General features: G+C 36.1%; 3 protein-coding genes across 5 annotated transcripts; 2 read left to right on the top strand and 1 right to left on the bottom strand.

Moving 5' to 3' along the window:
- Positions 1-6,742: 6,742 nt before the first annotated feature.
- Positions 6,743-11,800, bottom strand: LOC137735007 (DEAD-box ATP-dependent RNA helicase 5). The gene is made up of 7 exons (XM_068474359.2): positions 11,485-11,800; positions 10,468-11,112; positions 10,116-10,204; positions 9,259-9,358; positions 8,327-8,578; positions 7,608-7,774; positions 6,743-7,179 (listed from the first exon to the last, which is right to left on the bottom strand). The coding sequence occupies exons 1-7, from the start codon at positions 11,644-11,646 to the stop codon at positions 6,894-6,896; spliced, it is 1,701 nt and encodes a 566-aa protein (XP_068330460.2). The 5' UTR covers positions 11,647-11,800; the 3' UTR covers positions 6,743-6,893.
- A 2,948-nt stretch (positions 11,801-14,748) lies between these two features.
- LOC137735410 (GABA transporter 1) lies at positions 14,749-17,812 on the top strand. Its single transcript, XM_068474835.2, has 7 exons — positions 14,749-15,055; positions 15,678-15,908; positions 16,042-16,139; positions 16,406-16,595; positions 16,681-16,811; positions 16,994-17,227; positions 17,316-17,812. The coding sequence occupies exons 1-7, from the start codon at positions 14,938-14,940 to the stop codon at positions 17,694-17,696; spliced, it is 1,383 nt and encodes a 460-aa protein (XP_068330936.2). The 5' UTR covers positions 14,749-14,937; the 3' UTR covers positions 17,697-17,812.
- A 1,789-nt stretch (positions 17,813-19,601) lies between these two features.
- Positions 19,602-24,534, top strand: LOC137733158 (GABA transporter 1-like). Of its 3 annotated transcripts, XM_088697480.1 has the most exons (7): positions 19,602-19,725; positions 22,486-22,716; positions 22,859-22,956; positions 23,155-23,344; positions 23,431-23,561; positions 23,673-23,905; positions 24,082-24,534. In XM_088697480.1, the coding sequence occupies exons 6-7, from the start codon at positions 23,717-23,719 to the stop codon at positions 24,460-24,462; spliced, it is 570 nt and encodes a 189-aa protein (XP_088553606.1). In that variant the 5' UTR covers positions 19,602-19,725; positions 22,486-22,716; positions 22,859-22,956; positions 23,155-23,344; positions 23,431-23,561; positions 23,673-23,716; the 3' UTR covers positions 24,463-24,534. The 3 variants fall into 3 exon arrangements, with proteins under 3 accessions (XP_088553606.1, XP_088553607.1, XP_088553608.1); XM_088697481.1 differs by lacking the exon at positions 24,082-24,534 and having other exon boundaries at positions 23,431-23,530; positions 23,673-23,790; XM_088697482.1 differs by lacking the exons at positions 19,602-19,725; positions 22,486-22,716; positions 22,859-22,956; positions 23,155-23,344 and having other exon boundaries at positions 23,438-23,530.
- Positions 24,535-27,442: the final 2,908 nt, after the last annotated feature.

Consider the following 27,442-nt stretch of genomic DNA (forward strand, 5'->3'; position numbering starts at 1 on the left):
TTGGAACTACCATATTTTCTTCATATATAGCATTAAATTTTCATTAACTGTAATTTGCTAGTTTAGATATCATTTTCTTGGAAGGTGAAACGCTGGCTATATCTTGAATTAAGTCTCAATTAATCGGGTTCTGAATTCATTTGGATGGACTCCTCCAGAACCAGCTAATTATTTCTTCGAAAGTTTAAATTAATTTGAATCATTTGTTCAATCATGACTCTGCACGAATATGATTGCGTTCAAATTGATAATTTAACATATGCTTTTATGAAAGATGTTACTGACACTCTAAAAATGTTATTGTACACTCCTTCAATATCAAAATATCTGCAAGAAATTGTACTTTCAGTAGTTCATAATGACTTTTTAAGAGTAACAATTCTCTCTAAAATATTTGTAAGAACATTTCTTATCACAGATCGACTAACTACATTTGCGTTTGAAAGACAATTTTGAAACCTTTTTGTCGAATTTTGAAACCATGTGAAGTCACGACATTAACTTTACATACATGTTTAATTACATCCTCTTAAAGCGAGCTTCCTTAATTACTAAATTTAATTAAAGCATAGAATATACCTCGGTGCGTTCTATCTTTTTGTTCATATACCATGGTATTCCAAATGCATTTGAGAGTAAAATTTAGAATTGGCTCTTCAACTTTTAATTTTAGGTTACAATGAGTTTTTGAATTGAAATTTTAAAAACTTGTTTGTTTGTTTTTAAGCAACGATGTATTAGCATTAAAGGGTGGTGATGAATAAATTGGTTAGGAACCTGTCATTCTATACGATATTTGAATTTAATACCTTTAATTTATAAGTGAAGAGTAATGTCACTAGATCGTTGTACTAAATGGATAAAAACTTGTTATTTGATGTCTTTGAATTTAACAAAACATGCACTCAGTAACAATCATTAATGAATTTTAGTTAAACTTCAGAATTTAGGACTAAAGTAACATGTTCATTAACCTGAGAAATACCTCATATGAAAATTCAGGAACTAATTCTTAATTTCAATTTTTTTAGGACTAAAGTACCGTGTACATTTGAGGCCAACTCTTTTTTTATTTATTTATTTATTTATTTTTTATGTTAATTAAGCCTGAAAAAATTCCTGTGATTTTCTATCCACCTATGGTGGTGTGGTGCATCCTAGCCGCTAACCCCCTCAAAAGCTTCTAATGTGCATTTGAAATCATCTTTCTAACATGGTGAGGAAGAATTATTTTACAGTGAATTTTTATGGGTCAAATAATAGCGTCCACGTCGAGGGTGCACCTCATTGTCTAACCAATTGTGTTTGACCAATTTGCACGATACACATGTCATAATAAAAAATATTCGCTTTTTCTTAAACCTTATTTAAAGATCATATTTGTAATAAAAATAAAAAATCAAACTGGAAATCTTAATTTCATTTTTATCGAACAAATTCTAACGATTAAAACCCTAATAATGAAACTTAAATAGTTTGATGCGTATGCATGGACGCTAGATGATTGATCTCTAAATTGATTGATTCCTTGCAAAGATGGTTTATGAAGAATGACTTATAAAAGGATTTCGGTTATGATATGTGTATTTTTAAAACTCGATCATAATTACTACGTGGACAAGAAAATGCACCCTTGAAGTAGCGTATTGTGCAATTTTTATTGGATGCATTTTTGCTCATTATCCTAAAGTGATAGAGGTGAACATCATCACCACATTGATTGTCGTTAAATGAGTGTGATTTAATCTATTTACTACACATATATTTCTACTTTTAACGGCAATCCATATGGTGTTAGTGCTCACCACCACTTATAAGTGGTGAGCAAATATATTTCTTTTTTATTTAGGAAATTATACTATTATTATTTATTAGATTTATGGGACTTCAAGTAATTATTATTAGACCATTCTTATTGTGTGCGTGCATAATGCATATGTGTAGGGGTGTACTTCTACACATTCTAAGCAAAAATATTTGTCAATGTGCTCGTAATTACTTAAGCCCGCATGCATTCGGATCTCTTTGGGAAGAACCCTCCTCACAATGCGCAGGTCCTCTCTGTGAGAATAATTCTATGGATTACATATACATATATGGGGATAGGATCAAGAGACAAAGATTTTTACTTGTAGCCTCTAGATCTTATACAATCCAAGGTGATTAAGAGTGATTTGGAGGCTTTTAAAAATTAAATGACTTGGATGATTATGTGGATTATAACTAATAAGGAAAACACTGATTTAAATAAAAAGAATATCAAATAATAATAAAATTGAAAAAGAAATAATCAAACCTTGAAATATCCAGTGTAAAAAAATTAAAAAAAAAAACATGAAATTCCATTTCCATCTTTGTTGAAGAGGTCTACAACTTCTTGATGAAAAGTCTTTCTTTCCTTCAAACAAAGAACCCTAATTACAGAAGGAAAAAAAAACATGATACCACGCAGAAAGAGTTTTGCTTCGACAATAATTTGTTTTTAGTTTAAGCACCCTAATCCTAGGCTAGCAACTCAATCACTTTGCCACCTCCATGCATGTTTGAGATTTCTACAGCCACAAACTCATCAACCATTCATTTGCACCGTATTCAAAAAAAAAAAAAAAAAGTGAAATCCAAGAGTCAAGATTGAAGATTTAGAATTTAGGGTTTTTTTCCTGAGAAGATTTAAGAGACTGATAGCTTGATTCGTATCAAAATTTTTATTAGTTGAATTAGAGTATCACATGTAATGAGGCGTGAGAACATGGATATGTCTCCTCACCTTTCTTGGTTGTTCTTCACTATGGGTTTTACATTCTTTTTTTATCAGTTCAAATTTTGATTTTTTTTTTTCAATTTTAATGTAGATAATTCTATTTAATTTAAATTTGTGTTTTCCTTATTAGTTATAATCCACAAAATCATCCAAGTCATTTGATGTTTAACAATCTCCACATCTTTCTTAATCTAGACCATTGAATGTTATAGAATCCAAGGACTACAAAAGAGTGTAAAAATGTTTGTCAAATTCTTTATCCCTTAATCCTATATATATATATACAGTTTTCAACTTTCATATCTTTTATTTAAAGGCTAAGGGATGAGTAGAGAGGGGGGCAGACTCTAGGCATAAATGGGTTAGAAAGTAAAATCATTACGCAAAGATGTACGTTTTCTTTGTAGTAAAGGACCATCCTAACTAGTCCAGCTTCCAGAAACCCTTCGATATGCTCTTGATTGATTGAAATGCCAAAGAATACATTGTTTATTATCTGAAGGTAAAATAGTAAAAATCACATATTGAGAAGGTAGAGACATATTTCACTCACCAACTACAATTCGTAGTTCTCTGCAGATTAGTCAGTGTCATATCTCAATTTTTTTTTCGATCTAAAATATAAGAAGCTCAAACTCTATGAAAAATAAGATATTGTGATGTAGAGAAATTACATTTTGTAAGTTAATGTGAAGAGATAGGGTCCACTAATACAAGTCATACCCTTTATTACATAGATAATTTAAATGCAATCTACAAAATGTGATCTACCTAGAGAAATTTTCTCTTGTGCCCGTAACACAAGTAGTACACCATATGTTATTATATAAATAGTGGAAAATTTTAGTTTTTATGTTATTGATTTTTTAGCACAAGAATCTTACCACTTATATAGAGACATATAGTGTACCATCCCGTGTTCCAAGCACATTGAAAAATCTTTGATCTGGCTAACAATTTTTCTTATCAAAATAATGGTATATGGAAGCGTATTCGTATCGTGCATGTCTGGAGGCTAATGATACACTAATTTAATTAGCATGCAAATTAGTAATGGGTCAGGACCACCAAAACAGCTATATATACGTTTTCACGCAAGCTAATTGATCTATAATTTGTGTCGGACATGCTCGTTGCTAATTAATTACATTTTTTCATAGAGGTAGGATCTTCACGAGATCCATTTATATACTTAGTCGTTCATGCATGATCCATTTATATACTTAGTCGTTCATGCATGGATGCCCGCTAAACCTACGTACGTGACCTCAAATGTTAAGTTACATATATAAATGGTCAATGAATTTTGTACATAACAAATTTTCACATGAGAGTAGACATCTATTTTCTTTGTGGGCATCCACTTCAAACTCTACCTAACATTTTTATATGTGTCGTTGCACCCAGTCAAAGAGTAAAATTGTCTACAGTTACTTGAATCGATAAGGATAAAAAACTTGAATCCATAATTAAGGAACAATTTGTCAGTTATAAACCTATTGTTAAGGTGGAATAAAATGTCTATTAAACGAACAAAAAAAAAAAAAAAACTCAAAAATCATCAACACATGGACACTTAGGGTTAGTCAATTAAAACATTATCAATAGGTAGGAAAATTCTATCTACATCACCTTTGCGATAGGTATCAAAACCTATATTTCCACGTACATGCATAACCTCTATATTTGGTATCAAATTCATCTATATTACTACACATTTAGTATCAAATTCATCCACTTCTACCCATCTATAAGACTCAAATATAATAAATTTTAAATTAAAAATCAATTTGTTTCACATAACATTAAATAAGAAAAATGATGGTTGACAAAAAAAAATTATGGCGGTAAAATAGGCATGAAACAAAATGACAAATGAGAACCTTAGTTATTAATTGACCTTATCATCTTACCATGGAAAGTTTTTCAACATCACAAGATTGTCAAAGATGTGTGAATTTTTCCTAAGATATTCTAACGAAATTGGGTCGATATCAAATTTTCTATTTTTTTTTTTCATGCACAAGTGACAGATAGTAATACTACAAGCTTACAATTTACAAATTGGGTAGTGCTATCCGTAAACCTATTTTTACTTCTCACACATCCCTATTAGTTTTTGTTAATTAATCTTCTTCAATTCATTTACTGGCGGAGGAAAATTGAGAAAGTTGTGTAAAAAATAAAAATAAGTGTGTGAATATATAGCACATCCCTATAAAACTATTTGATCAACTATCGCGCATGCTATTAAACCTTTATTTACTAACTTAAATGCACAAACAATAAATTCATCAGTAAGATCGGGAAGCTGGTTACTTGACAAGCTTGATTACTTTTGTACATGGGACGGTGATCTTGCTGGCCGCTCATGCATGGCCATTTCTAGACCCACACAAATTAATTAAAGCAACATTTTCCACGTGTTGTGGAAGAACAAGTTAATGTACTGGCCGTCAGGTCATGTGGGAAAAGAGGAACAAAATGTAAAAAGAACGAAATCTTTTCATGATGATGACTGGATTTACAAAATGTAAATTCCAGGATTAATATATAGTAAGATTTATTATAAAACCTTAAACTATATATATATATATAGGTGAACTTCAATATTTGTAACACAAATCTCAGATGAAAAGCTGAGTTAATGTCAAGAAAAGCAAAGATTTATATTAGACCAAAACATGTGTCAAAATGTGTCGCAAAAGCATAAGATATACAATCCCACAAAAATTTATGTTAAAATGTGTTGTAAAAGTGTGTGTTTCCGAATCCTCTAGTTATAATTTGATCTGGCTATACAGACAATCATGAATTTTTATCGTTAATATCGTTAATAGTGGTCACAAAAGACTATGGGTGCCTGAGTTTTAGAGCGTCAAGGTAGGGCAAGAGTTTGACAACTTACTTAAAGTAGATTGATACTGAACAGAAAACTGATGATATTCTTCCATTCAAACCTTGGAACTAAAGCTTAAAAAGGTGTGTGGTTAAGGCGTCCAACTCAGAGAATGATACTTCATTTGTGGCAGAAACTTGAAAAGGAAAATTGATGTGGATAAAAGTGATGTAGAATAGCACGCATAGCTCCAAAAGCTTATTCAACTCATGGTCGATGGCACATCATTTTTATGTCGTGACGTGAGGAACTTAGACATCCTACTCTTCTCCCCAACCAATAAACCTTTGAAATTAGTGTTCGATCGAAACTAAACAGATAATATGATTTTATTGATAGCAGTAATTTCATTACACTCTTCTCCACACTTTCGGAAACGTTGTGCTGCCCATAAGCCCATAGCAAAGCTAATTGGTGAGAAAATATAATTACTTTGATTTTCTTATCAATTCGAGAGGATTTAAAGTTGGGACATCATTTGACTTAGGATACGCGTATTATATTCGTACGTATGTACTTTTCATAAAACTTCCGTTTTCTGTATACATATTAATGATCCGTTAAATTGGATGTTTTTAAAATCTCCGACATAAGATACACACATTATAAACATACATACGTATTTTTCACGTTTAAACATGTTATTTTCACATATTTTTTAATAATATATAAAAAAAATTCATGCATTTTACTAGTATTTTAACTTTCTTTTACAAGCGACAACATTAGTGTGTTAACTTGGTAAATGTTAAGGAGAGGGAGATCAGTGGGAATTTTAAACTCAAACCAGACCAGGGCGTATAAGCATTATTGCTTTCTATCACTACGAGTATTTTGACATATTATTGAATAAATAAAAACAAATAAATTTTAAATTAAAAAATGGCCAAAATTTTCAAAGTATTATTTAGCAAAATTGCTGAATATTACACGGAACATATTTTTCACGTACTATATCCATTTGCATTTTGCTAACCATGCTTCCAACATAATTAAGAAAAATATCACAAAACTAAAGAGCTAATTGGTGAAAAAAAAAAACTAAAGAGCTAATTGGTGAAAAAATAGAGAGAGCCAAACGATTGATAAAGAGGAGAATTTTTCTTAGGGGATTCAGGCAATAGAATTATAACGTATTACAACTAAGACTTGGAAGAAGAAATCAATTATAAAATGACAGCATTTGCCAAAATTGGTGAATCAAAACGGACGAAACAAATCCAAATGTCATTGCTATGAAGACGACATTTTCCTTAGGGCTTCAGGCACTGCTTGCCCACATTGTTCAAGGATCTTAATCAACGGTGCAGCAAGCTTTGCATCTTCTCTGGTAAAAAAGCTATGCAATACGCCATTCACAGAGTACCGAGCCATTCTCGTGAGGATTTGAACGTAACTGTCAATTGAGAGAATCAGATCGGGTAGAACTACACATTCGTATTCACTGAAGTCGGTTGCACCAATTTGGTCTATGTCAATCATGGAGACTGCAGGCCTGGTCCTGCCCTTCATTTCCACACTGAACAGATGACAAAGACAAACAATGAGCCATTCTCAGAAAACAGAGTATGAGCATACATTGAGCAGCAGTTTAGTTTTTGGGACTGCAAAAAGGAATACAATACTGTTTTCTCATAAGCACACCAGTCGACTACTGCCACGAGGAGCGTTACCGCAGTAACTAACTTCTCCCTGACCAAAGAAAAAACTAACTTCTACCATTCTGTACATGATACAAGCCCTCAAATTTGTATAGCATGCCTTTAGTTTAAACTAACTCAATTAATTGAACATTCGACCCAAAAAACACTCGGTTTATTGAACAAGATGCCTTTAGTTTAAACTCCGAATTTGTATAACGCAATAAACTCCAAACAAATGCTGCATGACAAAAATGAAATACAAGTCATTGAAGGCATTCATGAATAAAATAAAGAGAATAACAACCTGTTCCCAACTTCTGTAAAAACTGAGTCAGATGTGACGGAATAACCCTTGAACTTCAGAGCGGTAGCTAGTTTACGATACTTATCATCTTTCCCTACTATATATAGCACCTTAGAAGCCTGAGGCTGGTGTCGACCACGATAAGCCTGATCAAGAACTCCGATAGCCTGCAAAAGTACTTGACAGGTAGGTATAACTGAATTCTGTTTCAAGGATGTATTCTCCAACAATCCAGAGCTAATTAAATGAATAAATAACTACATGATGAAGCCTTCTCCACTATAACTGAGCAGCATTTTCCTTCATATTACTCGTGTAATTACTCTTTCTTTTTCTATAATGCACATTAAAAAATTCAAGAGAGCGAGAGTTATGTTTACGAAATCCTTCGCAAGTCTAGCTACATCAAGGAATTTTAGAACTTGCACATTTAAGAATTCAATAGCATCCTGTCGCTCTTCAACAAACCAACCCTAAGTCCTCTAATCATCACTACCATCCAATTCCTTAGGTAAAGATACACATTATGTATTGAGGCTTACAGCGTACCTCCACATTACAAACTTTTTATCAAGATATGAATTTTAAATATTAAAAAAGACAACAGTTATAGTGGAAAATTGAAATAATTAAGAAACAGTATTCTTTCGAGAATTACAGTTAACCTTACTATCAACATCACACATGGAAAGTAGATTTTCTTTCAAAAGTCCACATACCTTTGGCAATTTTTCTTTCGAAAGACACATGTTTACAGACTGAATGATGCATGCACTTTGACTGGTGAGAGAACTATTTAGGGATAATCTATGAACTGATCCCGTCAGAAGATTTTGCACCACTCGTACGCAGGCATATCTATGGCAATCGTTGAAAACAACTGTATGGGTTTTTCCACTTATAGATTGGCGAATAGAATTTATTTTATCCAAGCACCCTTTGCTATAGAAAGATTCCAGTCCATCAACAACCTGTTCAAGTGACAAAGGAATACATTAAAAAAAATCTTTCTAAAAGTAACGTAAAAGGAACAAAACAAAACATCATTATGGACACTTGATGGATTCATGAAACATACTTAACTGTTAGCTATCATCGATCTTAAAGTGAAAATTACTACCCTATGTTTCACAAAGGTCTATGAAAAGCATTGGCTAAAGGTATTGTGAGCTAAGGAGACGAATTATGACTTTATGGTGTGGTTGGATGAGGAATTTCCAGTAACAAGGGATTTAGGCTAAACTAGTTCGAAATGCACCACAAAACATTAGGCAGAGGGAATGAAAATGCACTTAATAAGCCTTACAAAGCTGTTAAACAAAGGATTTTCAAAAGACTCATTTGAAGTAGTTATGTACAAATCCCTTCGTATTCATGTTTCATCTTTTGTAGTTCATTTGTTAATGTAGCCAAAATCCTTGGTACTTGGTACTCCCTCATCCAGCACAACATTCCAATGTATGGGAGGTAACAGTGATAGTGTAACTATACCTACAGTAAGTCATTACCGCTCATTTTGAAAATTCAATGGATTTACAAATGGGCTAAAGAGTAATTAGAAATTTGATAAGAAGTAAGAAAAAATAATGTAAGATTAACAAATGTACACCTGATTCTGCACAATAAATAAAAAAGTTCAGGAACAAAATACCAGCAAGGAAACCCCAGATGGATCAACGGCCTTCAAGGAAAGAAGCTCCAAAAGTCTCTCAGGTGTTGAAATCATAATCTCAGGTTCAGAGCTTTTCAGACTATTTACAAAACCACAACTAATCAGAAACTGTAGTAAGGAAAAACTGTTTATGAAAGGCTAAGTAGATCCAGCATAAACAAGAAAGGCACACAACCAACAACTTAAAGCTTGTGTTTATAATTCTGCATGCATAACTTAATAGACAACGAGCATAACTTAATAGACAACTATACAATGCAAATTTACATGTGCATATAAGCACGGAAGAACAGTCCCATGACAAACGTGCACCCACACATACAGGCATACATGCACACACACACCTGCAAGCCCGCATATATACACGAACACACACCCCAGAGCACTAAGCATACTTATTAACTTGATAAGAACGATAAGAGATGTGCTATGCCAAATGTACTCCATTTTGTTTCCTTTTTACATCATTTGCAGTTCATGCTTAAAACAGCAAAGCCACTGCATCATAGACCTTTTTCTTTTTCCCACAAGTTTAAAAATCAGAATCATGTTGTGTAAATGGTCATGTTGTATCACTGGTCTGAACAAGCATGCCACAGAGGTTTTATATGATATATATATATATAGATATAGATATAGATATATACTAGTATGAAAAACTTTAAAACAAAACTAAAAACATCAAGCGTTAAGGTTACATGAAAGTCACTAATTAATATGGACATGGTAAATCAAGAATGCCATGACAAGAATTGCAAAAAGCAAATGAATTAATTTTGCGACAAATGCGCCAAAATGGCATTATCCTGAGGCACCAATTTTGAAATATCAATTACCCTTCAATCTGGTGATCCAAGGAAGCACCAGGATGTATACTCACTGTATGTATTCCAAGAGCCTTCAATGGTTTGCATACTGAACGTACCTGATCATCATTAAACAAACATGTCATACAACAACATAAATAACTTAACGAGGACAAATGAAACTCTAGAGAGGGTGTATGTGATTCCATAGATATGGAGTCAGAGCAATGCATCGTGCTTGAATTAACAATTTAACAGTCTCATGCGCCGCATTTATGTGTCACTTTTATGCAACCTAGATTAAACCTTAAAGTGGTCGGCCACTCAAAGTGAGCTTTAAAATTTTCAACCAATGATTGCTAAACTACTATATCATACAAACCTTTGTGGCTTTCTCCTGGGATGGAACAAGGAACAAAAGAAATGGGCTGGTGACTGATAAACCTTCTTCATCCTTTCTAGAAACTGAATCAGCAACGCAGGAAACCATCCATGCAATTTGCTCCATCGTAGAAGAGGTTCCGGTTGTCTCGAGTATATCCTTCCCAGCTGAATAACATTTCCAAAACTCAACTCCCCAAGTACTCACAAACAAGGGCTTGTCCTCCTCGTTATCATAGGTACCATCACAGCGAAGTGAATTTTCTATGGCATTCAAGCACTGAATAAGATACTTAGATGGACAATCTAAGTTTTCGCAGACCTTTCCCTGATGCCCGTAGATGCCACCATTCCCATCCAGCTGAGTCTTTGTATTTCCAGGGTCAATTCGGCTTCTACGAGCCATGGTATCAATAGACGCCAGTGATTTCTTTAGCCCATCCTTCAAAACCGTTACCATCTCCTTCTTCTGCGCTGGACCATCCACCATTTCAGTATCGAGAGTTTCTTTACTTTTTTCATTCAAAAACACATTCTCATGCTTATGTGAAACCATGGATTTCTTGGTTGCTTTCTTCTCAAAATCCTTTGCACCATTCCTGTCGTTGAAGGGATCATCAAGGGTAGGAAGGCTAAAGCACATACCCTGCAATGTAATGATAAATAAGACTCTGCCTAATTACTCGGGGACCGGTATTCAAATCTAAATGCTTCCGTTACAAAACCGGCAGTAAATTACTTGGTCTCACATATCATATGGAAGGTAGCAACACATGAACTTAGGAATTACCACCATTAATTAGTGTTAAAATTCACCACCTCGTTATCTGTCGTTAGATGATTTTAAATTTCGAGATTTGTGTCCTGCTTACATTAAATCAAAATCATCCAACAAACAAAAATAATGTGAGCAAAATGCACTCTAATTAACATATAATCAATTTCTGTTTTCCTTCTTTTCTATAATTAACATATAATCAAAGTAAAGGAACTCCAAAATTCGGGTTGGAGGAAGTACCTGACATTTGCGGCGTTTACCGGAATGGCGGCGCTTCTTGGCAGCAATAATGGAGGCAACGCGGGCAGAGATTGCAGAGGAAGAGCGGTCGTTCTTATTGTGGAGCTTCTTTCTTTTGACCTTGTTCTGCTTCTTCCTCACTGCATCATCACCTTTCGCCATTCTGGAATTCCAGAGATTCAGAGAGACTCGCAGAGAGAGGGGTTGCTCGCTCTTCCTTCCACTTCAACTGAGACCCTGAGAGGTCGCGGCGGTTTATAGTTCGTGGCATTCGTGGGAATTTTGTTGCTGTTTGGGGTTTAAGGGTACTTTGGTCATTTAAAATTTCTATGAGAGCTTCACATGTGATTGAACAAAAGAAGAAATTTTCAATGTTCCGCGAACATAATTCATATATTAAATGTTATAATACAATTAGTTAAGATCAATCAGTTAAATAATTACACACTTTATGTATTATGTTATATTCACGATATTCTGAAAAATTTTTCGAACAACAAACTCTCAACGTAACAAATACGTACCAAAAAAAAAAAAAAACCCTAGCAAATACGCACTTTTCTTTTTTGGATTAGCCCATGCTTTATCTTTCTACATGTTTTTTTAATGTTTTGTCATCAGATTAAATAAATAGATTCTGGTAATGTGTTATATGGATATTGGATATCGGTAATGTGTTTTGGAAGCCCAAGAAGAACTTCTTCGAATATAGGAGAAGATTCAACAAGCTCATGACCACCTAGTCGAAAATTCAAATACCATATTGGAAGTTCAAATAACTGTTTCTTCATGTTGTATTCTAATTACTCAGTCTTTGTAATAATTTAATGGCTAACTGTTCACGTCCCAAATTCGCCGGCCTACGCCGGGAATTTATTTATTTATTTATATATTTGTTAAAAAGCTACGAATTTATTTGAACATGAGATTGGAGATTGTGAGCATGCGACCACTAGTTACCTCTAGTAAATGAGATTTGAGTGATGAAGATTGCGCTATTTAACTTCTAACCAAAAAATTGTATCATTGAGGGAGAGGAACTCAACTTAGGTTCTTTCTTTGTCTTATATGATAAAGAATTTACTTATGTAAATAATGCAATAACAATATGTAAAGGGGTGTGATATCCACACACCCCATTTTACTTCTCACACACCTTTTTAATTTTCGGCCGTCGGATTGGATAAATCGAAGAAGATCAACGGACAGAATGATCAAGGGGTGTGTGAGAAGTAAAATGGGGTGTGTGGATAGCACACCCCTATGTAAATAGTGAGGAGAAAGAAAAATTGCTTAAGTACTTTATATTGAGATGACAATAACAATTCAAAGAGAAAACTTGTATTGAATTGGAGGAATACTAGTAAAGACAACAAAGCTATAATGAATTGAAAGAGTGCTTTGACTTTAATTGAAAGAAATGAAAGAGCTTGCAATGAAATGAAATGAAAGAGCTTTGAAATGATTGAAATGAAAATGGTGCAGCTGTACAGAGGTTTGTTTGATTGTTTGAGTGTCCCTTCTCAGCTTTGGCTTCAAATATATAGAGAACAAACCATAATGTCAACATAAAGCCACTTGATGCAGATTCAACCTTCCCGAATTCCACCTCTTTAGGAAATGATATTAAAAGAAGTCACTTGCTGCATTCCACCATCCAAACCTCAATTATATGATAAATATCTACAAACATATATCATATAAAAATGGGTGCCACTTGATATCTGTAAGCCAAACATGTGCCACTAGTCTAGCCTAAGTTCACAATAACCCCACAAAATGCCATAATTTGGCTTTAGTCCCAAATGAGTGAAATTTGCCAATTTTAGGCACAAACACTTGCATAAAAAAACTCCCCTTTATATGTACAAGAAGCTTTTGAACAGAAGCAGGCATCCATGTTTGTTGCTTGGGATAGGCTATGTGCCTTGCACAACGCCTTACTGGTGGAATCGTGGTCAATGAAAGCAGTCCTTTTCTACCTCATATGGATGCTTGTCATTTACATGTTAACCAGCACAAAGCAAACTATCCAGCGAGAAACTGGCTTTAATTGTGTAAGTATATCATCGAATCATTGTCAGTATTTTTAACTAATGTATGTTTTGTGATTTCTTAACTAAACTGGCACTGGAACGATTTTTCGTCACAGTTCTGTGCCTGGCATTCCTGCTCGAATTCACGATACTTAGATTTCCAACAATAGAATAGAGCAGCGGACTCCGTGGGTTAGTGGAGTTAGGACGTTTATGTGCTGTATGCTGCACTTCACATATTATATATGCTTGTTGGAAATACAAGTAGATGAAATTTTCACGGACCACGAAGGGCTAAACTACGATATGCTACATAAACCAACGGAGGATGTTATGATTAAGCTTGCGAAAAAATGCAGAGTTGTCGTGGGAATCATCAGATGATGAATCTGACTGGTCTGCATACGCTGACAAAGACAAATCAGATGGCATTGGACACCTGAAGGGTTCCAACTATTTCAGGGAAGAAGTTGGAGATAATCTACGTGAAGATATATCCTGGAAGGTTTCTGCAGTTGCAGTCGAATATAATTTGATATAAAAATTTATCTAATCTATTTGTATTTTGTATATATAAATCATCATTCATCATCAACATATGTAATCTTTTTTTTTACTAGATATTTAAAGTGGGTACTAGAATTATGTGATCAAAAAATCAGAAAAGGCTAAGAGAGAGTGTATATAGACAAACGATGGTACCATTTATACAATTCAATTAGATTGTAGTATTACGTGATTGTTAAATGGAGTACTTCAAAGAAGTTATCACATCCTCCAAACAAAAAGTATATGCGAAAAAATACGTTTGGTGAAGAAGTTAAGGTCCCTCCTACCATCAATGTCAAATTCATTCTCAACACGGCCACTCATATGTGGCGAATTTTCAAGTCTCACACGTGGACAATACAAATTGGGTGACGTGGAGCACGTATGGCCACTGGCCTTCACACATTGGCAACCTGCTCTGATACCATAAAGAAAATGAGATTTCACTATAAAACCAATTGACAATATAGAGAGTACCTCAATTACTTATACGCACATGCAAGATCCGTCCTCCCATGAATGTAAGATTGATTCTCAACAATTACAAGATAGCAAAATGATAGTTTCAAGTGCTAATAACATTTCCCTTTAATTACTGTGGGATCCTAATTAAATCCATTGCCTTCTTTGTCAAATCAGTTTTTCCACTTTAATTTATTTTTCTTTGCTAAAAGACGACAGTGGCTTATAAACAAGTCAAAGTGTTTTTCCTGCTTTGTTTATATCTTCACAAAAAAAAACAAAACCATTTCCTTTTCCAATTTTCTGTGAAGGGGAGGAATATGCGGTCGTCAATTATATGAAGTTCATGTTGCAGCAATATTGTTAATCCAAAGGCAAACCAAAACATTCTGATAGCTAGAGAGCTATGGAGTCAGTTCTTCCCAGTTCAAATACTGATTTATCAGCAGAAAATAAGGAAGATGAAGAAGTCAACATGTCAAAGGAGCTTGATGCTGGAGCTTTATTTGTGCTCAAATCTAGAGGTATTGATTCTCTCTTTGCGTCATATGAAGGAATTAAGATCTGTAGTGATGTTAGACTGGTTTATTCTCTCTCTCTCTCTCTCTCTCTCTCTATGGAAGTGAATTGGAATGAAGGAAATGGTTTGACTGCAAACTTATTTCTAGGCAACGAGAGGGTACCATAAAACAAGACCCTTGTTGAATGGCTGTAACCTTTAAAAGAGGTGCAACCCTTGATCCAAGGGGTGTACCTTATTATACACTCATTGTATTTGGTTCACACTTCACATGTGAAGCGATGTATATCTCTTCACTAGAACCGAAGCCCCTTTTCCTAGAGTCATGCCTCTTGGCCAATAGGCGTGTCATTCCTGCGAAAGCCCTATCACTTGGATCACTCATTCGTTCATCATAGGCTTCTGTTAGGCTGTATGTGTCCGCCACCTTGCGCCCAAATTCGAATCAACTTTTCCCTAGATTGAGTAGTTCATATATCATTTAGTCAAAAAATGAAATTAAAGTGTGTCAAGAATCAAGATCAGTGAGCTTTGGTCTGTTGTTAAATTGAAGAGTTTAATTGATGATGATGATGATGATGATGATGATGATGATGATGATGATGATGATGATGATATGTATGTAGGGTCATGGTTGCATTGTGGATATCACCTGACAACTTCAATTGTAGCTCCTGCCCTTTTAAGTCTTCCCTATGCACTTTCCTTGATGGGTTGGTTTGCTGGGGCTTTATGCCTCACCGTTTCAGCTCTTGTAACGTTCTACTCCTACAACCTTCTGTCCTTGGTTTTAGAACACCATGACCAGCTTGGCATGCGCCAGCTTCGATTCCGCGACATGGCCAGAGATATTTTGGGTGAGTACTATTTATAGCTGCCCTCTTCCCCTTGAGATTCCTCTTAAATGTAAATTGTCCTGTGATTTGAGGCAAAATTATTAACATTGCGAAAAAAAAAAATGATATGAGCATGCATGGTCTAATTTTACAGGACCAGGGTGGGGAAGATACCTTGTTGGTCCAATTCAATTTGGCTTGTGCTACGGTGCAGTTATAGCTTGCATTCTTCTGGGAGGGCAGAGCCTTAAGGTGATAATCAGTTTAATATTTCTGTCGAAATTTCCCCTACCCTGCATTCTCTTCAAACTTTTGTTTTGTGATCTTTTACGAGAACACTGAATTATGAACTTATAGTTTATTAATTTATCTTTAATTTCTTTGAAGTCTGGAAATTATGTCAAGCAGCAGTAGCTTGCCCAACAATTAAAGTAGTAGTTTGATTGCAGATTATTTGGGATGTTAACTGAATTTTAATTTTCTTTTGTTTTTCCCACATATAATTCTTCTTCTACAAGTATATATATTTGCTTTCTAGTTCCCGACCAGAAGCCATGCAACTCTACCAATTTGTTATAATTTTTGGTGTCCTGATGCTGGTGTTGGCACAAATTCCATCCTTCCACTCCTTGAGGCATATCAACCTTGTCTCTCTAATCCTTTGTCTTGCATATAGCATCTGTGCCACAGCTGGTTCCGTATATATCGGTAAGAAATCACAAAACAATTTCTTTACATTATTAGGAATGTATAACTTGCGATCAGTTTAATTAACTAACTTCCATGCTCATAGGAAATTCAACTAATGCTCCTAGGAAGGACTACTCTTTAAGCGGAAGTGGACAGAATCGTGTTTTTGGATCCTTCAGCGCTATTTCAATCATCGCAACCACATATGGAAATGGCATTATTCCTGAAATACAGGTTTTCCAATTGCTTTATTACTTGAGGGAAAAAAAGGAAAAGAAAAACAAAGACAACGGAATCCTATTATTTCGAATTTATTGTTTGCTTTTGATCTTATGCAGTGATAAAAGATAGAGGTCAAACATTGTTCAGTAGAATCAGTAAATTCTCACTTAATGGGGCAATTTATATGTTTGCAGGCAACAATAGCACCTCCAGTTAAAGGAAAAATGTTCAAAGGATTATGCGTATGCTATGCTGTCGTACTTTCGACATTTTTCAGTGTTGGTATCTCGGGTTATTGGGCGTTTGGAAATCAGGCCAAAGGAACAATTCTGCTCAATTTTTTAGTTGACGGAAAGCCTCTGTTGCCAACTTGGATTCTATTGATGACCAATGTTTTCACCTTCTTGCAAGTATCAGCTGTTAGTGTGGTAAGTCTTCTAATCCGCTTCACAACACCAAGAACGAATCGTAAAGACTACATTCAGTGGATGATACAAAACTTGATCGGTTCTGCAGGTTTACTTACAACCAACAAATGAAGTACTTGAACGCAAGTTTGCGAATGCAAAGGTTGATCAGTTCTGTGTTCGCAATGTTGTGCCAAGATTGGTTTATCGATCTCTGTCTGTGGTCATAGCCACAACTGTTGCAGCTATGTTTCCATTCTTTGGCGACATCAACGCTCTGATTGGAGCATTTGGATGCATTCCTCTGGACTTCATTTTGCCAATGGTGTTCTACAATGTTGTATTCAAGCCCTCCAAGTACAGCTTACTTTTCTGGGGAAACACAATCATTGCCTCAACATTTTCTGCACTAGGACTGTTGGGTGCAATATCTTCGATCCGACAGATCGTTCTTGATTCTAACACCTACAGTTTTTTTGCTAACATATAAACTATAATGTAGGACTGCTTCAAAATCTCGTCGCAAGTTTGTAAACGGCATTTTGAACTGTTTATCTGCTTCTTTTCTTTTTTCTCATGATTTTAGCAATTATGCATTACTTATTATTTATCGTTGATCAGATGTTTCTCTATGAACATTATGAATCAAAGTTTAATTAGGTTTGAAGAAGGGGGTACTTGAAAATTAATCAACTGACTGCGATCACAGAAGCTAATCCGCAACCTAAATAGTCAAACTAATTAAGCTAGCTAGCTGAAACAAAGTCTCCCATGGCAATTTTTATTACTTGCAAGTTGGTTGATTAGTTCATGATAAATTCCTTATCCTCAGAGCCAGAGGACATGTTGCGGCAAGGTTAATGACCTAGAGCAAAAATGAGATACTCTAACAGGCTGTTCGGTAACTATTGTTTTTCAATTTTTATTTTTTAACTGACAACGAAATAGTCATGAGCGAACCAGACAGATTGCCACTTTATTTGGGATAAGATACATGATGGTTCAGTTGTCACAAGGTATGCTCCCTCTTCACACCAACTTACAGATGTATTCATGAAAGCATTGGTGAATGAAACTTTCTCTAGGATTATACACAAGTTGGGAGCTCTCGACATCCACTCTCCAACTTAAGGAGGAGTGCTGTTGAGAAGTCAATGATATCATTCCTGATATCTTGGCTTAGTTTGGGAAAAAAAGTCAACGATACCATTCCTGATATCTTGGCTTAATTTGGTAAACAAATTTGTAATTTGTTCATAATTGATTTGTAAACCTCGAATGTAGGTTAGATTACTTCTTTGTCAAGAGTTCCTCTTTATATAAAAATCTTTGTATCAATAGAAGAGAGTCACTTCTGCAAAACATATTCCCTTAGTTATTTTACACACACACACACACACACACACACACACACACACAGAGATATATATATATATATGCTTGTTAGAAATACGAGTGAAAAGGTAGTATTTGAAATTTTCAGGGACTACGAAAGGCTAAACTACGATATGCTACAAAAACTGAGGAGATTGATACTTGCAAAAAAATGCAGAGTTGTCATGGGAATCATCAGATGATGAATCTGACTTGTCTGCATACGTTGACAAAGACATATCAGATGGCATTGAACACCTGAAGAGCTCCAACTATTTCAAGGAAGAAGTTGGAGATAATCTCCATGCAGATTATCCTGGAAGGTCTCTGCAGTCGCAATCCAATATAATTTGACCTAAAAATCTGTTCAGATCATTCACGACTCAATAGTCCTAATGCATTTGTAACTGTATACATAAATAATCATCCATCATCAACATAAGTAATCTTTTCTTTAACAAGATATCTAAAGTGGATACGAAAATTATGTGATCACAAAATCAAAAAAAGGTAAAGAGAGAGTGTATATATCGAACTCGCCATTCATGAAATTCAATTAGACGTGGTTGTTAAATGGAGCCCAGCTGTTGTTGTACTTCAAAAAAGTCATCATGTCCTCGAAAGTTCGAAACAAAAAAATACATGGGAAAAAATGCATTTGGATGACAGGAAAATGATTGTATAAATCTACCGTTGATTATTGTGGGATCCTAGTCAAATCCATTGCCTTTTTGTCAAATCTGAGACTAGAGTGAAGCCGCCCTTGGTTGAACTGTAGTCATCAAATAGCTAAACAAATATGTAAGTGTTCAGTTTTTCAACTGTAATATATTTTCTTTGCTAAACGACGACAGTGAATTGTAAACAAGCAAAGTGTTTGTCTTGCTTTGTCCAAGGTGTTTATCTTGCTTACCATTTATTTTTCCAATTCGGGGAAGGGGGGAATATTTGGTTGTCAATTATATTAAGATCGTGTTGCAGAAATATTGTTAATCCAAAGGCAGACCAAAATATCAGCTAGAGAGCTATGGAGTCAATTCTTCCCAGTTCAAACACTGATTTATCAGCAGAAAATAAGGAAGATGAAGAAGCCAACATTTCAAAGGAGCTTGATGCTGGAGCTTTATTTGTGCTCAAATCCAGAGGTATGGATTCTCTCTTTGTGTCATATGAAGGAATTAAGATCTCTAGTGATCACACAGAAAGATGATTCTCTCTCTCTCTCTCTCTCTCTCTCTCTCTCTCTCTATAGAAGTGAATTGGAATGAATGAAATGGTTCGACTGCAAATCAGTTTATAATTTTATAGACAACGAGAGGTTACCTGACACGCCCCAATCCTGATATCCGAGGGACATCGGGATGGCCGACATCCGAGGGTGACGAAAGCCATTTAATGAATGCATATGCCGAGAACATGGGAAATATGCATATAAATTTTGTGCGCAACCATGCAAAGTAATATTCAAATATAAGTCTTACAAAATACCATAATAATATTCAAGTGCCAACAATGAATATAATGATAATGCATGACATGTTCAGAGCATACAACTAATCCAGAGTACAAGCAGAAGGTAAAATAGAGAGGTGCTATTACAATAGATGCAAAGCAAAGAGGATGATAAGATATCACTGGTAGGGGAATGCCTCATGGCTCGGATTGTAAGCCTCGTTCCTATGTCTTGAGGGGGCGCAAAACAAATATGAGTGGATCAAATTGATATATATATATATATATATATATATATATATATATATAATACTTAAACAATTATTCAATAACGTACTAACCCCCAAAATTTTATAAAAACTCAATAGTATAATATGTAATAGGTTTTCCGAAAAACCCTTGCATGCCATAAAACCTTTCATAAAGCATATATTGTACAATGTGCTAAATAGTGGTATCATAATCGACCCGAAGGCCCCTACATCACCCGTCCCGTGGGCCAAATATATATATCTTCATTTGACCCGTTGGCCCCTACATCATCCGACCCGCATGCCAATATAATATCTCCTGACCCGTAAGCCCCTACATCACCCGATCGAAGCCAATATAAGTATCATCGCCCATAGGCAGAACAATGACCACTAGATGCGCACAAAACATTGAATATAATCTTTCCAAACATAGGTACGTATATCTCAAAACATCTTCATAGCATATAGTCATCCATCATATATACTACAAAGAAGTGTAAAAACATGTTCATAAATAGTATATAGTCATCCATCATATATACTACAAGGAACATAATTTCATAAAGTATGGTATTCCAAAATATTCTCAGTAAAGCATGATAATCATAAGGTGTAAATCTAATTTACTCATAAAACGTAACCATTTAATCATACTTTTCATGTATGCATTTCTACTATTAAAACATGCATTTTAGAAAGGGTCCACTCACAGATAATCCGTCGTCAAAGAGCCGTACGAAATAGGCTAGACGAAAACGCTACTAATAATTGCACCTAAGCACATAAAGGGTCCAATTAATAAAACTATACTTAAACAATTGAATTTCATAAAACAGATGTCATAAATAGATTTAAGACGTTGAAAAACTTAAAAGGGGACCTCGGGTACCCCCACACACCCTCACACACCTCCATGGGTCGCCGGAAAAGTCACCAGCACCGCTGTAGACGATGGCGCGTGTACTTAACACGCCAGCACCTGCAGGCACTCACGCGCAGCTGAGCTTAAGGTTTGGACCTGGTTTGGGCCTGGGCCTGGGATCCTGGCTTGGGCTGAAAGCCCAAGCTATGCACGGCCCGAAGGGTTTTGGGTTCAATGGGCCTAGGCTTGATAGCCTGACCCAATGGTTTAGTGGGTTGGGTTCCAACGGGCTAGAGGCCCGGGTTGGTGCGGCCTGAAGGGCGTGGTTTCAAGGGTTTTGGGTTGGGGGTTTTACGGGCCTTTGACTTGTAAGCCCAGCCCCAAAGGATTTGGGTTTAGGTTGCTCAGTGGGCCGAAGCCTTTAGGTCTTAGGCTAAAGGGTGCGGGTCAACTGACCTATTTCTCGTTGTGAACGAAGGTCGAAGCCTTTAGAGCTCTGGTCGACATCAACACGTAAACCTAGGCTACGATCAACCTATGAAAACAAAGGTAGAGGTGAGAGGGAGAGGTTTGTACCTAAGATTCATTATGAAATGGCTGGAGGTGGCCGAATCTTTGCTCGAAACCTACCGGACTCGCCAGAGTCTGGGTTCTCGATCTCTCCGAGTTTCACAGAGACTAAGGAGAGTGAGAGAGAGTCCACGTGAGGTTGGTGGTGGTGGTGGTGGTGAGGTCGCTAGTGGTGTGGGTGTGTGAATGGGTGCGTAAGTGTAGGTAGGGGAGAGAAGGAGAGTATGTGCAAGAGAAGGAGAGAGAGTTGTGAGAGAGAGAATGAGTGAGCTGAGAAAGAGTTTGGGGAGGAGAGGAGAGAGAATGGGGAGATGAGTTTAGGGGCTGCCACATAGCAGGCAGAGAGAGGAGGAGAATCCAAAAAGTAAACAGGATTAGGTAAGGATAAGGGACCAATTCGTAATTTCAACAAATCTTTAAGGAAAAATGTGAAATTACATAAACTTTGGGGGTGGGGTTTCACAGTACCATTGAATAAGACCCTTGTTGAATGGTTGTAGCCCTTATAAGAGGTGTAACTCTAGGTCAATAGGCGTATCTTTCCATGTGAAAGCCGCATCACATGGATCACTTATTCGTACATCAAAGGCTTCTGTTAGGCCATGCAACCAAGTTTGAATCATCTTCCCCTAGATTGAGTAGTTTAGAATATCATTTAGTAAAAAATGAAATTCAATGTGTGTGTCAAGAATCAAGATGAGTGAGTTTTAGTCTGTTGTTAAATCAAAGAGTTTTAACTCATGATGATGATGATGATATGTATGTAGGATCATGGTTGCATTGTGGATATCACCTGACAACTACAATTGTAGCTCCTGCACTTTTAAGTCTTCCCTATGCACTTTCCTTGATGGGTTGGTTTGCTGGGGCTTTATGCCTCACCATTTCAGCTCTTGTAACGTTCTACTCCTACAACCTTCTGTCCTTAGTTTTAGAGCACCATGAACAGCTTGGCATGCGCCAGCTCCGATTCCGTGACATGGCCAAAGATATTTTGGGTGAGTACTGTACTGTGTATAGCTGCCCTCTTCCCCTTGAGATTCCTCTTAAATTTAGATTTTCCCGTGATTTGAGGCAAAATTATTATTGACATTGAAAAAAAAGAAATATGATATGAGCATGCATGGTCTAATTTTACAGGACCAGGGTGGGGAAGATACCTTGTTGGTCCAATTCAATTTGGCTTGTGTTATGGTGCAGTTATAGCTTGCATTCTTGTGGGAGGGCAGAGCCTTAAGGTGATCATTAGTCTAATATTTCCGTCGACATGTCCCCTAACCCGCATTCTTTTTTAACTTTTGTTTTGTGATCTTTTACTATAACGCTGAATTATAAAACTTAAAAGAATTATCAAGTTTGTTTGCTGATTATTGGGGATGTTTACTGAATTTTATTTTTTCTTTTGTTTTTCCCACATATAATTCTTCTTCTGCAAGTATATATATTTGCTTTCTAATTCAAGACCAGAAGCCATGCAACTCTACCAATTTGTTATTATTTTTGGTGTCCTGATGCTGGTGTTGGCACAAATTCCATCCTTCCACTCCTTGAGGCATATCAACCTTATCTCTCTAATCCTTTGTCTTGCATACAGCGTCTGTGCCACAGCTGGTTCCGTATACGTTGGTAAGATATCACGAAACAAATTTCTTTACATTATTATGTATGTGTATTTTGTGACTAATTTAATTAATTAACTTCCATGCTCATAGGAAATTCGGCGAATGCTCCTAGGAAGGACTACTCTTTAAATGGAAGCGGACAGAATCGTGTTTTTGGATCCTTCAATGCTATTTCAATCATCGCTACCTCGTATGGAAATGGCATTATTCCTGAAATACAGGTTTTCCTATTGTTTGCGTTTGATCTTATGCAGTGATAAAAGATAGAGGTCAAACATTGTTCAGCAGAATCAGTAAATTATCACTTAATGGGGTAAGTTATATGTTTGCAGGCAACAATAGCTCCTCCAGTTAAAGGAAAAATGTTCAAAGGACTATGCGTATGCTATGCTGTTGTAATTTCGACATTTTTCAGTGTTGGTATCTCGGGTTATTGGGCGTTCGGAAATCAGGCCGAAGGAACAGTCTGCTCAATTTTTTAGTTGACGGAAAGCCTTTGTTGCCAACTTGGGTTCTCTTGATGACCAATGTTTTCACCTTCTTGCAAGTATCAGCTGTTAGTGTGGTAAGTCTTCTAATCCGCGTCACAACACCAAGAAATGAATCGTAACGAATACATTCAGTGGATGACACAAAACTTTATTGGTTCTGCAAGTTAATTTACAAGTAACAAATGATGTACTTGCACACGAGTTTGTGAACGCAAAGGTTGATCAATTCTCTGTTCGCAATGTTCTGCAGGTTAATTTACAAGTAACAAATGAAGTACTTGAACGCAAGTTTGTGAACGCAAAGGTTGATCAATTCTCTGTTCGCAATGTAGTGCCAAGGTTGGTTTATCGATCTCTGTCCGTGGTCATAGCCACAACTGTTGCAGCTATGTTTCCATTCTTTGGCGACATCAACGCTTTGATTGGAGCATTTGGATGCATTCCTCTGGACTTTGTTTTGCCAACGGTGTTCTACAATGTTGTGTTCAAACCCTCCAAATACAGCTTACTTTTCTGGGGAAACACAATCATTGCCTTAACATTTTCTGCGCTAGGACTGTTGGGTGCAATATCTTCGATCCGACAGATCGTTCTTGATTCTAACACATACAGTTTTTTTGCTAACATATAAATTAAATGTAGGACTGCTTTAAAATCTTGTTGCAAATTTCTAGACGGCGTCTTGAACTGGTTATCTGGTTCTTTTTTTTCTCTATCGTGATTTAAGCAATTACGCAATGCTTATTATTTATCGTTGATCAGATGTTTCTCTATGAACAATATGAATCAAAGTTTAATTAAGTTTGGCTCCGGGGGTACTTGAAAATTAATCAACTGACGGGGATCACAGAAGCTAATCTGCAACCTAGAAGTCAAGCTAGTTAAGCTAGCTAGCTGAAACAAATTCTTCCATGGCAGTTTTTATTACTTGCAAGGTGGTTGAATAATTCATGATACATTCCTTATCACTCAAAGCCAGAGTGTAAGATGTGAGTGTCAAGGAGAATGACTTCTAGTTCTTGTCAACTTGTAATTCAGCTTTGAGTTATCAAGTTGAGAAGATTACGTGCTTACTTGGCTGAGATTGGGAGTCCTAACAACGTGCAACTATATTCAGATAGCCTTATCATGTTTTGACAAGAGTTCATAATGGAATAGGACTATATCGAAACCCTAATCAATATAGAATATCCGGGTATCAATTGATAGGCCTGATATCTAGGATGGTTGGCTATATATTAGGATGTCCCTGCACTCACAGCGTAATCTTTCCTGAGCGAACCCTATTCTAGCTGGATATTGCTGCTGAGTGTAGAAGACTCCTATTATTCCTTGCACCGATGTCGAGCACTTCTCCAGGTAAGTCATGTATTACATTTACGTATGCATGTCATCGTGTATATGTGGTTTTATGCATGCAGTGTATAAATATCTAACACAGAGGACTTGTTGCTGCATGGTTAATGATTTAGACAAAAAATGACACTCTAACACACCGTTTGATAAGTATTTTTTTTTTTTTTAACTAAAAACGAAATAGTCAAGAGCAACCCTAAAATAACATCGATTTGGACTACAATTTCAGCATCACCATATCTAAAATAAACTAATATAGCTGAAAAAGCAATATTTAAGCACATAACATAATACAATAAATCTTCCGGCCGGGTGCCGTTGGTAGACCGTTTTCTTGCGTAGTCCAAAACAGTTTTCAACAATATGATTCTTCATTCTTCATAATACCCGATATTCTACTATGTCGCTGCATACACATTCTGAAACGACAGAGGAAATGTCTAAAGCTAATAGTACATTAGCAACTTACATGAAACAAAGTCACCTCAATGTTGCATCTAGAAACAAAAGTACATTGTGTAGTGAATAAGAACTTGTATATTTCAATGCATTATTAAGATATATTTCTCAATGTTTAAGATATACAAATATATTTTCTTTTATCTATCTAAATGTTTTTGGGTTGAATATATTGTCGTAGGGTCATGGTTGCACTGTGCGTACGGCATCCTTAGTAGTTCCTGTTATTCCAAGTCTTCCTTTGCGGTGACCTTTCTAGGCTGGGTTGGGGGACTCAGGTGCCTCACCCTGGCTGTTTTTTTCCTACAATGTTTTTATCCTTGGTTTTGGGGCACCATGAAAAGCTTGGACATCGCCAGCTTCGGTTTCGAGACATGGCCTAAGACATTTTTGTTGAGAATGAATACACAATGATGAGATGAGGGATTTTGCATGTGTTTATAGTAGTTGGGTACTCCCCATATGTAACAACCCGTTTTAAGTTATACATTTTAATTAGTTAAATTACAAAAATACCCCTAACAACAAAAGTGTTGACTTTCGTTGACTCTTGTGTCGTGACATGTAATAATTATTCTTTTAATTGATTCATGCAGCACTCGTCAATACGAATGTGTAGGCGCAAACAGATTGGAATTCAGAGCTAAAACAAAGTTTCTACGAATTTTTTAATGTCAAGGGCATTTTAGTAATTTCATATTTGGAGATTTCTCCATCTTGGACCACTCATAGGGTGACCCGTGGCAGGTTCTCCCCCATTTTCTAGGGTGCTCTTCCCTGTCCCGGGAAGCAAATCCTCTCCTTAGCTGTTGCCAACGAAGCCTAAGGATCAATTGATCCCAGCCTTTCAAATTGATCCTGCGACCAAGAACGGCTAAGAAGCTTTCAAATAATTTCACGCAAACCAAGGTAATTATGTTTGCCCTTTACATCTCCTTCCTCCGAAAAGTACCATAAGAAGCCCAAGTTCTTTGTTTTCTTTAGTTTTCAAGCTTGGTTATTCAGTTCTTTCTCACTTTTGCTACCGCCGATCCTAGCTGTGGCTTGGGTTAGTGGCAACCCCAGTCCCTCCTCCTTCTTTTTCCTTCGACCTGTCTCCTATGTCCTTTTAGATAGCTTGTATTTCCAACTTGGATCCCTGTGTAGATCTATCCGATCTTCCGGTTTCCTCTGGTGAAGTTTCAATTTTGCAAGGGAAGGTGTGCAGAACTTTGGTTCAGGGTCTTCATACCGCCACTTTCCGCTGGAACTGTTCTGATAGGACTGTTCTCCTCGGTAATTGAGCTTCGATCGGGAAATGCTACGACTGGAAGTGTGGAGTTTATCAGGATGACTCAGATTGTGCGCAAATTGGGGCAATTTTGGCAACCTTGGGGATGGATGACTGATTTCCATGGGGTTCCAGAAGCCGCTGTGTATGGATTCCAGTTGGTGATTTTTGGTTTTTTTCTGGCTTGTTTTGTTAGGGTTTGTTTGGGCTGGGGCATATGCCTTTTGTTTGGGTCTTTGGAGGAGGGATTTGTGTATATTTTAGTTCTTTGAATGAAAGTTACTTCTCCAGAAAAAAAAATCTAAGCAAAATTTGATTTTTTGCTTGTAAATTTATTCTTTTTTAGTGATGACGTTCTTTTTGCCCAGAACCTTAACACCATGAAGTACTTTTTTTTTTTTTTTTCTTGGTGTAATTGACTGTGTTGGAGCACATTATTTGAAGAATGAATCAATGAGATTCTTATCTAAATAGACATAGCTCTAAGGAAATACACATGTGATATATATATATTCACTTCAAGAAG

This window comes from Pyrus communis, chromosome 7 (genome assembly GCF_041283825.1).
Source record: "Pyrus communis isolate YQ-2024b chromosome 7, ASM4128382v1, whole genome shotgun sequence".
NCBI lineage: Eukaryota > Viridiplantae > Streptophyta > Magnoliopsida > Rosales > Rosaceae > Pyrus > Pyrus communis.